Source organism: Miniopterus schreibersii (genome assembly GCF_964146895.1).
Source record: "Miniopterus schreibersii genome assembly, chromosome: 6".
In the NCBI taxonomy this organism is placed as follows: domain Eukaryota; kingdom Metazoa; phylum Chordata; class Mammalia; order Chiroptera; family Miniopteridae; genus Miniopterus; species Miniopterus schreibersii.
In genome coordinates this window covers 20,227,795-20,240,592 of record NC_138107.1, presented here as the reverse complement: position 1 = coordinate 20,240,592, position 12,798 = coordinate 20,227,795, and the positions used below count along the sequence as shown (strand labels likewise).

Sequence of the window (12,798 nt, the reverse complement as noted above, 5' to 3'; positions counted from 1 at the left end):
CATGATGGTAGTCCTAATTACACTTCCTTTTACCACAGTTCTTATAATTTTGGCACATTTTCTTCTATTCCTATTTCCTGCTCACTTGTTGCCTTTTTTTTTTTTTTAACTTAATATTTACTGATGCTTTTATCTGTTGCTAAATGGTAAAAATGACTTTTTCATGATGTATTTAACCAGTTCTAAATTGCTAGACATTTAGGCTATTGCCATTAAAAATAATACAAAAAAAGACAACCATGAATAGTGATAACTAACCTAAGCTGGCTTGGTAATGCAGTGCTTGTGCTCCTGGGTGCTTTATCCACTCTATTTTGTTTCTACAGGAGAATATAAACAAAGATGATTTCATCAGACATTAGAACTGTCAAAAGGACTGACAACCTTCTTTTTGGCCACTAGGAGGCAAGCTGATTTTCATGGATGCAGGAACCATTGAGCTCAGGGCGCACTCCATCCTCGTTTCTGATGGTGGAGAGCTCCGGATTGGATCAGAGGACAAGCCCTTCCAAGGCAAAGCGGAGATCACTCTTTACGGGAGCTCCCACTCTACCCCCTTTTTCCCATATGGAATTAAGTTCCTGGCTGTGAGGAATGGAACTCTTTCCCTGCATGGTGAGTGGGGCAACTGGCCAGAGGACATGAGGTAGGGCTATGACCAGCCAGTGTGGGGGCAGCGGGGAAAATGACCAGACTACTTATAATGTTTGCCTGTTAGCTGCCGAGGCAACAAAGTTAGAGTGCGGGCACCATTTCCTTAAATGAGAAATATTAACTGTGATGATTCCTATGGCAGAGGACACTATAGCTCTCCATTATTTGCTCTCCTTTCTGTAAGAAGATATACACCTCTTCCCACGGCCAGATGGCTTTCAGTGCCTTCCTGTGTGTGGAGCACACTTCCCTGTCCCAATGAGAGTGGCCTTAGCCCTGGACCTGATTTGGTCAATAGAATGTGAGCAGAAATGATGTATTGCGATGACCAAGTAGAAGGTTTTTGTTTTTTTAAATCAAAATCTGTATTTATTGATTTCAGAGAAAGGAAAGGAGAGGGAGAGAGAGAGATGGAAACATCAATGATGAGAGAGTCATTGATCGGGTGCCTTCTGCACACCCTCTGACTGGGGATCGAGCCCACAACCTGGGCATGTGCCCTGACCGGGAATCGAATCACGATCTCCTGATCATAGTGTGATACTCAACTTGGCCAGCTGGGCCAAGTAGAAGTTTTAAGAGCCGTTGCAATACTTTTCCCTTTTCTCTCTGCTTGAGAATAGCCTATCCCGGATAGGGGCAGCTCCCTCAGCTAGGATCCTGAATACTGAAGAGTTATAACCAGGGCACAGCTGCAGCCGACCTACTGCTCTCACATACATGAGTGAGGAACAAACCTTTGTTATCATGAGCCACTGAGATTTGTGTTTGTAACTGCAGCATAATGTAGTGAAAATCAACTGACACGATCACGTCGCATACGCTGATGGCTGTGTACACTGATGGCCTCACAACCCAAATGGGAACCACTTCATTTTGGCATTGTGGCTGTACTCCGCTCCTATGTGCAGGGTTCAGCTAGAGTTCCTCTTAGTTTCTGGTTCAAATGGGTTGGGTATTTATGGGTTTTGGGGGAGAAAATAGGGATTAGGCTACAATGTGTTACTGCTCTTATTTTATTTGCCTTCTGATTACACAACTGTACTTTAAAAAACAAACATTTCTATTTTCCTTGAGAGTCAGGAAATTACTAACTGTGCCAGGAAAATTCTTAATATCAACTGGAAAATATAAATGTAAAATGATGAGCTTTAAGTACCTTGCAGTGGATACTTATATACTTTGGGTTACACAGCATGAGACAAAGGCAGATAAAAAATATGGTCTCCACATAGTGGCCAATCTCCAGGAAACATGATCTTGTCTACACTGGCATTTCTGTACTAGCGTAACCAAATAAATCCCCACCACCTATCATAGAATAATTCTAGACATGGGCATTCAGCTATGCTAAGGAGTCTGTCTTTTTGTTCTGTCAAGCCTGTCTATTACAAACTGTGAGCCTCAACCACTGTCTACTAAATGCACTCTGCTTCTTTTGACTTCCTTTGAGAGGAAGCAAAATCTTTCTAATAAGTATGTAGTAAGTGTTGACTACGGACCAGCCAGAGTGCTAGGCACTGGGGATAAATTTTACCAGGTTTGAAAAACCCATAGCTATCTGGATAGACATTCAAAATAAGGAGGACTTCCTTCTGTCTTTATCAGCAAGCGCGTACATTAATCTTGTGGCCCGGGGTCCATGATAGTCTTCTGTCTAGTCACACATCAGCCATGGTCTTCAAATGTTTGCTTTAGTCCAACAGATATTTAGGCCACCCACCCAATGTTTTGCTGTTTGCCACTGAGAAAAAATAGCTGGAGAAGAATAGGGCACAGATCAATGTTTCCACCAGCCCGTAACCATCCGGAGGACCCTGAATCTTAATCGGGACAGCCCTGGTTTGAGAGTCACTGTCCTTTATGACACAGATGACAGAATTCTTGCTAGAAATGGAAATTCAAATGAAGAAGAGTGAAAACTCTCCTAGTTCTTTTACTCTACTCTTTTCACTCCAACCATTCTCATTTTCACATGATATTAGGAAGGACCAGTGAAAGGATTCATAAATCTTTTTGTGCCTGTATTTTAAATGTATCCTGTGTTTAAATGGGTGTCAGGTTAAGAGAATCCAGTGTCATTGCTTACAATCAATAGGGGGCAATGAAAGCAAAGTACATGCTTTTAATATGTTTTGAGAATTCTGAAAGTTAGAAAAAAATGTTGCTACTTGAGCCTTGTGATGATACTGGCCCTTGAGAGTGTAGACACTTCTTCTTCCTCTGCTCCCCCATTTTTATCTTCTCCCCTGCTCTTCCACCTCTCCCATCTCTCTCCCCTTCCCTGTATTCCTAGGGTTAGGTTGTCATCACAACTGTCTTCCCCAAAGCCCCACTAATATAGGAGGTACGGGGATCTCTCCCGAACGACAGCTTGCACATGAACACAGGTGAAGTCAAGCTGTTTTGCGCTCTGACGTGACGCTGCTGCATCTCACTCACTCCAAAGAAATGTGATGTGGCTCAGGAGCCCAGGCACAGCCAGCGGCTCATCAATCCTCTCCCTTCCCCCCCTCACCACCTGAGGTCTCAAACGGGTTTCCCCCAGGCACGGGCATGGGGGTACATCATAGTTAAAATCGTTACATAATTTTGCTGGCCTTTTCCCAGGGCCAGAGGTGGGTCTGTTGACACTGGGGCTATAGGGAAAAACTAATTTTCTTTGGCTGTCAAGTATGCAAAACAGTGATTCACTGCCTTGCATCCAGAAGGCCCCTAATGACCCAGCGTTCACTCAGCTTCCAGGGTGGCGCAGTGAGGAGACTGACCAACTTTCGTGCCTAGAAGACTTTTACAATGCAGATTTCTGGGTCTCCCCCCCAGAGTCTGACTCCATGGCTGGAGGTGGACCCAGGAATGTGCGGTTCAATGGAGCCCTCAGGGGATTTGATTGGAGAAGCCCACTGACTGCTCTTGGAGAGGAGCTGTTTTTAGTGGCTAATTGTTCTGGAATCACAAATCAGTGCAGGTCTGCCATTATCAGCTATGACCTTGGGCAAAGTAATTTCTATAAAACCAGGAAAACACAATCTTCACCTCATAGACTTACTACTTGTGAGCTGCTCCGAAGCATCTGGTACAGGGTAACACTCAAGCAGTGTTAGTCATGCCTATTTTGATTATATTCTTTTTTTCTCTCGAAGCACTGAGTACCCAATGGGGATGATCTCAGGGGACTTGCTTTCAAAATTTCGTGTGGGGCCAGTTCTGCCTAGCGATTTCTCTCCATGTTAATTTCCATCTACTTCTTTGAAAAGCAAGAGAGGGATTGTGGTTTTGGAGATCATGAGGCAGCCACGTTCCCAGGCAGCTTCTGCTCTGTTCCCAGCAGCTAGTGAACAACACCTTTTGATTTTAATCTCTCGTGGTGCAGCTGCTTCCCAGCAGTGAATAACCACCATTCCTGGGTGTGGCTACAATAAAGCCTTCTTGGAAATCATTTTCATGCTCCCCAGTTTCACCAGAAGCAGATCACTGCTGAGCAAGTGAGGCTTTTTGAAGGCATTTTACTCCTAATGCGCAACAGTAAGAGGACTGACTGATGGAAAGCAATTTAACTCCAGTTCAGGTCCTAGAGATCACACAAATGGGTCTGCGGATCTCCCCACACAAATAGCTTCCCTCACCCTCTCCCTCCCGTCTCATTCTTCATTGCCACCCCTGCACCCCTCTGCTCAGGCTGATTTTTATCATAGATTAAAATCGCTAAGCAAACAGGCTTCGCTGTTCAGCTGTCACGAGAGAAGATGGAGTTGAAAGCACGTTTCATGTTCTGCTTTTAATGTAGAAAAATGCATGCACGCCCGCACACACACATACGCACACACGCACACACCTGCATGAACACATACCCACATGCAGAGCTGTCTCTATCTCTGGGTTTGGGAGTGGACTGGGGCAGGGTGTGTCCTGAATCTCTTGTGGAGTTCAGATGGCTCAGGAAGTTCTGTCCTGTCCCTTACCCACTTGGATACTTAATATGACTAAGGGGTCGCAGGGTCCCTCCAGAGGGGCAGTCTGGGGTTCGGGTAGTTGTAGTCAAGAAGGAAATTTCACTCTTGCCTTTTGCTTTCCCCACTCTGTCTGCCAATCCAGGTTCACCACCCCAACCCGAGTGCCAATCACATGTCACTTTTCAAGGGGGTTGCTGTCAGCCTGGGCAAGTTGAATTTTTGACAATGTAATTACGGCTCTTGCTTCCACAGTGGGAGTCTGAACAGGGTGGTGGGGCTTTTATTGATTGTTCAGCAGGGAAATTTATCAATGTCTCTCACTTCATTTCTAGTTCCTCCCTGAGAAATTTGGCTGACAGTTTCTTAGGAGCGAAAGCAGTCTTACGGCCTTGAATGGACTTCTGTCTTTGTCCTTTTAAAGAAATTTACAAGATATGGGCATTAAATATAAATGGAAGTTTCTGAGAAAAGCTAGTATGTGGGGGCATGATTGAGGAAAACACTAGTGCAATTATTACAAACAAGAGAATTTGGTAGGAGTGAATAAGAAAAAAGAGTCTAAAGAAATAAGTTGGAATATGATTTATTTTTCTTTTAAAAGTACCAAGTATCTGTATTCAAATTCCATGCTTTTTAAAATTACTGTGTACCTGGGCACTGTTATTATAGTTGCCAACGGGTCGTAGGCTGTCTTGAAGCACAGTGTCGTGTGCACGGCTTAGACACATGTGTAGAAGGGTGTGACTGGTCAGTGATTTCCATACAGTGCTCCCCAAAATCCAAAGGTTTCCGAGGGAAGCTTCAGAGGTTTCACAAACAATAAACTACATTGGGGTCAAGCAATCAAGGTTTAAATGGCTCAAGTAATCAATTTATTGCTGTTATTTCTAGTCTATATTTGTGTTCAACATACTATTTCATTAGAAGAAAATAGTTCCACCGATAAAATAGTGATTAAAAGCAACTCTACTAACTCATCCTGTTCAACTGCAGTATGTAGGCACTTTAAGGAGATCAGGGTCTCTTTTTGTGTGATTCCTTATTTCCTGAAGGGTCGTGGACTTTGAGGACATTTCCTATCTTCTGTTCTTGGTGTGGGATGAAAATTTCCAGAGCCCGTTTTCATCTTGGAACCGTTCCTCTATATTTGACAATATATCTTCAGATCTCTGCTCTTTGCCACCTGTCAGTCATTTCTAGTCCTGTCTCTTTTATTTCAGAACATCTCCTCTTGCTGCTCCTCTTGACCCATTTCTTCTACACCACGAATCGTCCTTTCTTTCTGTCTCTCATTCATTTGGACTAAAATATAAACCACATCTGTGGTATGGCATTTTTATAGGTGGCTTTACTACTCTTAAATTATTTGATTTTAAGGGATGGAAACCCAATGCAAACAAACTTAGACAAAACCCAAAATTTATGAGCTCTTGATCAAACTGCAGGATGGGTGAGAAGGCCACTGGCCTCTGGCATGGCTCTTTCCAGGGGACCAAATGGCATTAGGACTCTGTCTCTCACTTCTGGATCTCACTGCATATATTGGCTTCACTGGCTCCTATTCCTTAACAACTTGTTCCATATGGTCATTTCCTTGGTGCATTTCCTGGTTTCATGTAGACTTTGGTTTTCCACCACCAGTGAACAGAGCTCTGTGCTCTCTCATTAGTGCCAAAGGTAACCAGGGAAGGCCTCACAAGTCTAGCTTGATTTACCTACAAGGCTTAGGACTACACTTGGTGTCCATGGACATGGGGCACTGTGATTGTTTCAGCTCAAGTCACGTTACCAATCTGCAAGGCCAGGGAGACCAGGCCATGTGAGGAGATACAACTCTGCTCTGACCAGGGAGGCCAGGGTGGAGGTGTAGTGTGCTTATGTATTTGTGTGCTTGCATGAATATTTGTTTTGGGAAGCTGTTTACCAAAAGAGAGGATGGTAGCCATCTCATAAAGGAGTATTGATGGGTTGATAAAACCATAGGTGTCCTCTAAGCTAATTAAACCAAATTCATAGACTTTTGACTTCTAGTTTAGTCTCTGAGATCCCAAGGGGACTGAAACCGATGGACAGAAATATTCAAATATACTAGTACAATATTTAGTGTCTTATAGACTCGATATATAAAGTTGAAATCATTTTTCCTTTAGGTTGCATTTAGGCTGAATACAACAAGTGGGTGAAATCAGGCAAACAAAAAGCTTGTTAAGTTCCTAGCATAGAGCTCATAACCTAGAAGGGTCTCATCAAATAGTGGAAGAAGCAAATATATATATGTGGTTGAAAGCTTTTGCTCTGTTTGGACATCCCTTCTCAATGCAACCCCAAATTTAAAAACTATCCCAGGATCTTATGGAATCTAATTTTCTAGTATATGCTATGATTTTCCTTTTCAGGAATCTTATATCTCCTCAATATTGAAGAGCTTCTTTGCCTTCCCCCAGCACTTTTCGCCACATAAATTTCATGGGAAATGGTGTGCGAGTTGGCCACAAGGCTATGCAAATGAAAGGGGTATATTTCTAGGGGTGTTTGAGAGACTCAAACCTTCTAGACAGAATCTGACTCAAAACAGACTTTATTTTTCTGTCATCACTCTCTTAATCCATATTCTGATGGATCTTTTTGCCCTGTCCTTTAACTACACCTTGGGCACCATAGGTTCCCAGTTGATGTTAGATATTAAAAAGGCCAGTCCTAATTCATCTAGTTGAAAACTCTCCTACTCATTTAAAGTTTCTTTCCTTCCTCCCAATCGAGGCTCCAGCCTGAGGCACTGGGAACATCAGGGGCATGGCCTCTCCTTCACTCCTACTCTCATCTTTTTATTTTACATTCTCTCCGTGTTGGGGCAGGTAGAAAAGGTGAGGGGAAGAAGGTTAACAAGATTTTTACTGAACTGTGCAGCTATAACCTCTGCTGGCATTGTTGCCTCTCTGAAGATTCTTGCCTGAGATCACTGGAGCCCTGTAGGAGACCTTCCAACTGTCCCAGTGTGGAAGCGTCACCTCGGTCCCAAATCCCCTTAGCTTTCACCTTGGGGCCTGTTTTGGGTGGAGTATCAGAAAGTCACTCAGGCCAAGCTGCCTTCCCCAGAATCCACTTGATCCAGAGGGAACTTATAAATCTTTTCACACCAAAGACGTTCCGCTCAGTATCCCTTTCACTGCTCTGCTTTCTCTGTAATTCTCCTTCCCCCTGCTCAGACCTGCATGGGCGGCCTAGCAGATAGGCTGCATACACAGACATTCAACCTGGGAGAAAGAAGCCAGCCTCCCCTTCTTGCAGGAAACTTTATGATGGGTACTTTTGAAGCCGTTTTTCTTTGCTTAAGTGGAGAGAAGTACTCTCAGATATTCCTCTGTGAGAAAGGCCAGGTCCCCTAGGCTGATGATTCACCCCCATCTCTGAGAATCCCTGCGAATCCCCTCTCTGTCACTCATATAGCCTGAGGTGGGGGTCTGTCTATCCAGGGATGATGGTTCGATGGCAGCGTTAGATTCACCTTCTTTCAATAAACCCCAAGGAAATGTCTCCTCTCTAGCTATTCATGGCTCATTTATGAGGAAGGGCGCTTATTATCTCTTTGCTCCCTCCTTGGGTCCTCTTGGTTGGTTTGGGGGAAGAAGTTCTGCTAGACAGTTTGCTGCATATGTGAATGTTGTGTTGAAAGGGAGAGCAGCTGTTTTGTTTGTTTTGTTTTGTTTTATTTCATGTTGACTTAGGGGTAGGGAGGAAGATCAAATCAAAGGGAAGAATAGAGGAAGAAGGGTAGGGAAAATTCAAAATCCATTCATTGTTTTCTGTAATCTTGAATTCAAACAGTCTTCAGTTCAGCACCGGATTTCTGTTCAGCGGGTATGTTGTGGCAGATCCTAAATAAGCAGCCAAGTTAGCATTAGTGTGTATGGTTCTAGTGTGCTTGGAACCCTCAGCATGGCATGATGGCCAGTGACTGCATTTATGGTTCTCAATTCAGAGAAGATGAGGATCAGTCCTTAACTACACGTGCCCCAAACATAACCAGCAATACCAACAAAAACTAAGGTGGAAATGTTCTCTGTTCTGTCTAATAATGCTTCAAAGAAATCCAAAATAAAACTATACTATGCACAATGGCAGAAATGTATCTGGTAAAATCTCATTGATTTTTAAGCCAGATAACTTAGAATTTGTTATTGCTTAATCTGGACAAGAGTGACCTTGGAATGATCTATAAGAGAGGGTCCTTAAATTAAAAGTCTAAACCAGGCTAACGTTTAAACATGTTAAAGTGAACATACTGTTTTTAAGGTCTTTAGGATATTAGGTGTTTACATGTAAATGTATTCTGCTAATTAGAAATGAGTTCTAGCTATTCAATACCCAAGTACAGCAGGAACTCCACTTAGAAACACATTGTTAGATACTTTAAGTTACTATATATACCTGAAAGTGTGGGCATTCGTCGGGTCTTTTTTGGTTGCAAGTGACAGAAAACCCAATTCAAACAAAAAGTAAGGGCATTTATTGCCTCATATATCTAAAAAAACTTGAGGCACAACTGAGTGCAGGTGCTCTGATGAAGTCATTAGGACTTCATTTCCCTGCAACTCTTGGTTCTGTTTTCCCCTGACTTGGCTTCATTTTCAATCAAGCTCTCTCCTCATATAGGCAGAAATGGGTCCTTAACAGCTCCAGGTGAAAGATGACTCTTTTCCAATGGCTATTCGATCTGAGCAAATTTCAACATTCCTTCCGTTAACATTTCATATCCCTCCTTTGTTGTAGTCTCTTAACTAACTTTTAACAATAACATATTATATAAGCTTATTTATCATAGTTATTATACATATTCTAGTATGTCCTCCAGTAGAATGCATACATCATGAGGTCAGAGATATTCCTATTTTTCACTTACAACATCCTACAACAATGCTTAGACTCATAGTAGGCTTTTAAGAAATACACGGTGTCCCAAAAAATGTATACACACTTCGATAGCAGGTAGCTAAGTTGATGTTTCTATCTTTTCAGATTTAACCCATTGGAATTAATAATTATCCAAAGTATGCATACATTTTTTGGGATACCCTGTATTTGTTGTGTGAATAACTATATGAAAAACTTGAGTAAAAGCCTCAGGGTTAACTTCGGCCCTGTTTGGGTAATAAAGCTCATCACTGAAACCACTACTGTGGTCAAGGAAGTTTCTCAGGCAGGAGTTCCCTCACACTCAGCTCTTTGTACTTTTCGGGTCTTCAATGGATTTCACGAGGTCCACCCACTAAGGAAGGACAATCTACTTAACCTAGTCTATGGATTCAAATGTTAATCTCATCCAGAAACGCCTTCACAGGCACACCCAGAATAATGTTTGCCCAACATCTGGGCACCCTGTAGCCTAGTGAAGTTGACACATAAAATAAACCATCACAGTCACTAACGTAGATCCTGTTTTCTATAACTGACTCTGTATCACGTCTTGGACACATAATCTAGGAAGAGATCAAGTATCTTGTCTTGACACCAAGTTTCCCAAGGAGAAATAATTAGCTCCAAGATTCATCTCTTCCTCTCAAGATTTCTGTAGTTTACTTTCCTGCTAAGGCATGAGGATCTTGGCTCACATTCTGCATCTTCTCCAGATGAGCTTGACCCTGCTCAGTCACAGAGCCTTCACTCACTCACCCTCCTCTGGTGTAGGCTGCTGGGTGCAAATACCATTTCTACTGCTAACTAGCTAGTGGACCTTGAAAAGGTCTACTCCTCAGTGCTTCAGTTTCCATATCCATAACATGGAGCTGATTCAAAAAACATTTCTTATGGAGTTGTTATGTGGTTTAAATAAAATAAAACATGTAAAGCACTCAGCACATGACAGGCATGAAACAACTACTCAATAAATGTTAGGTATTGTCATGTTGTTACTCTATGCTTACAATTTTGATTTGATGAAGCTGCCTCAATATTATTCTAGAGATGGATGGTATGTATTATTTTACAGTATATCTGTCAGCCAGAAACCTAGCTGTCAGTTTTCATATCCTTCATTGTTTCCTGTATTGTGTCCATCACCAAGTCTTGATTTTATTCTTGGATGAGTCATGAGCCCATTTACTGCTCTCCACCTCCATTACCATCATCTTAGTTCATGATGCCATCAACTTCTGACTGTTGTTTAAACTTTCTATTTATCTTTTATAGTTGACTTTTTTTTAAATTCTCACCTGAGGATATTTTTCCATTGCTTTTCAGAGAGAAGGAAATGGGAGAGAGAGAGAGAGAGAGAGAGATCAATGTGAGAGAGACACATCGATTGGTTGCCTCCCTCACGGTCAGGGGACAAGATCGGGTCTGCAACCAAAGTATGTGCTCTTGACCAGAATTGAACCTGAGACCCTTCAGTCCATGGGCCCACACTCTAACCACTGAGCCAAACCGGCTAGGACTATAGTTGCCTTTTTTGTTCCTCTCCAATTCATTCTCTACCCTGTAGACAAAGTGATCTTTGAAAAACACAGATCTATTCATATCATGCCACTGCTCAAAACTTTTCAGTAGCTTCTGACTGTCCCTAGGATAAAGTTTAAAGTTTCTAACATAATTATAATCTCCTATCTGAAGTAGGTCTCTGCCTATACCTCCTGCCTTATTATATACCTCCCTCTATTGAGATGCTCCAGGTCTCAGTAACCTTCTTTTAGTTTATTAAATGGTTAATACAGTCTAGATTTTACATTTTTTTACACTTTTGAGTACCAAAAGAAATTCAACTTTGTAAAGTGAATGGACTGCCACATAGGCAGGAGCTTGTGATTTTTCCTTCAAAGAGAATTCTTCCATATGTATCATCAAAGCAATACTATTAATAGTATTGCTTTCAGCCTGGTCATGGAGAAAGGGTATCATTGAATTAGGTATTATAGTCTGTATTTGTTAAAATTGAATTTTACCCAGATCCTGGCACTTTATAATTTTCAAAGCTGCTTCCCATTCTTTTTTCTCATTTCACCCACAACAACTCTGTGAAGTAGGAAAGACTGGGATGATTTCTTTCATCTTATAGATGTAGAGACTGGGGCCCAGAAGGAGGGGTAACTAATATTCATCCCATCCTCATCATAGGTTTTAAATGCATGCAGGCTTGTTTCTACTTTGTGTACACATAGTATTTACTTGTGACAGAAAGGCATGCAGAAGATACTTTTTTCATGTTTCTGGAAATCTTCTCAACTTTAACTTTTTCAGGTTATTTTGGGATCCCAGGTGGGGCTTCATTCTGTATGGCTCCCTTTGCAACATTTTTGACGGGGCATAAGGAGCCTGTTTCTTTCCCAGTTAGCTATTTACCTTCCGTATTTTTATGGCGTTTTCCCATCTCTATGATGGCAAATCTACAAATATTTTCCTTATGTTTCTGCCTTTGATTTCACAATTAGAAAACTCTTTCATATAACAACTATATAAAAATTTACCTGTTTGTTTTCTGATACTTTTATTGTTTCTCTCTCTTTTCAATTTCACATTAATGCCTTTAAACCAGTCAGCAAATGATTGCCCATGGGACAAATCTGACCTATTACCAATTTTTGTAAACCAAGTTTTATTGAAGTCGAGCCATAATCATTTGTTAGGTATTATCTATGGTGTTATTTATGGTAGCTTCATTCAGTCATGGCAGAGCTGAGTACTTGTAACAGAGACCACCTGGCCTGCTAACTCAAAAACTATTCACTATCCAGCTCTTACAGAAAAAGTTTGCCAAGCCCTACTTTAATCTATCTAGGATTTGTTTTGATATAGTGGGTAAGTTAGTTATCTATTTTTCCCCCCAGATGACTAGTCAATTTTCTCAGCACTAATTATTCAACAATGCAATTGTGATAGCCTTAAAAATGGCCCCCAAATACGTTCATCTCTCAATTCCTGGAGCCCAAGAAGTTTACCTTAGTTAGCAAAAGGGACTTTGCAGTTGTGATTAAATGAAAGATCTTGAAGTGGGGAGATTATCCTAGATTATCCAGGTGGACCCAATGTAATCACCTGGGTCCTTATCAGAAGGATTTTTAGGACAAATTGAAAATCTGGCAAAGGATGTAAATAGACTTATCAGTATAATTAATGCAAATGGCCAGTCAATGTGAATGCACGAGGACAGGGTTTGGGAATATTCTGTGTTCCCAGTGAGGGATTGTTTTTTGTTTTCATG

General features: G+C 41.7%; 1 protein-coding gene across 1 annotated transcript in view; it reads left to right on the top strand.

The window, feature by feature from the left end:
• Positions 1-12,798, top strand: part of PKHD1 (PKHD1 ciliary IPT domain containing fibrocystin/polyductin) — a 386,375-nt gene that overhangs the window by 133,596 nt on the left and 239,981 nt on the right. The window contains exon 37 of the mRNA XM_081141333.1: positions 403-615. Coding sequence (XP_080997459.1) covers positions 403-615 — 213 coding nt within the window. The remainder of the gene's footprint in view (positions 1-402; positions 616-12,798) is intronic.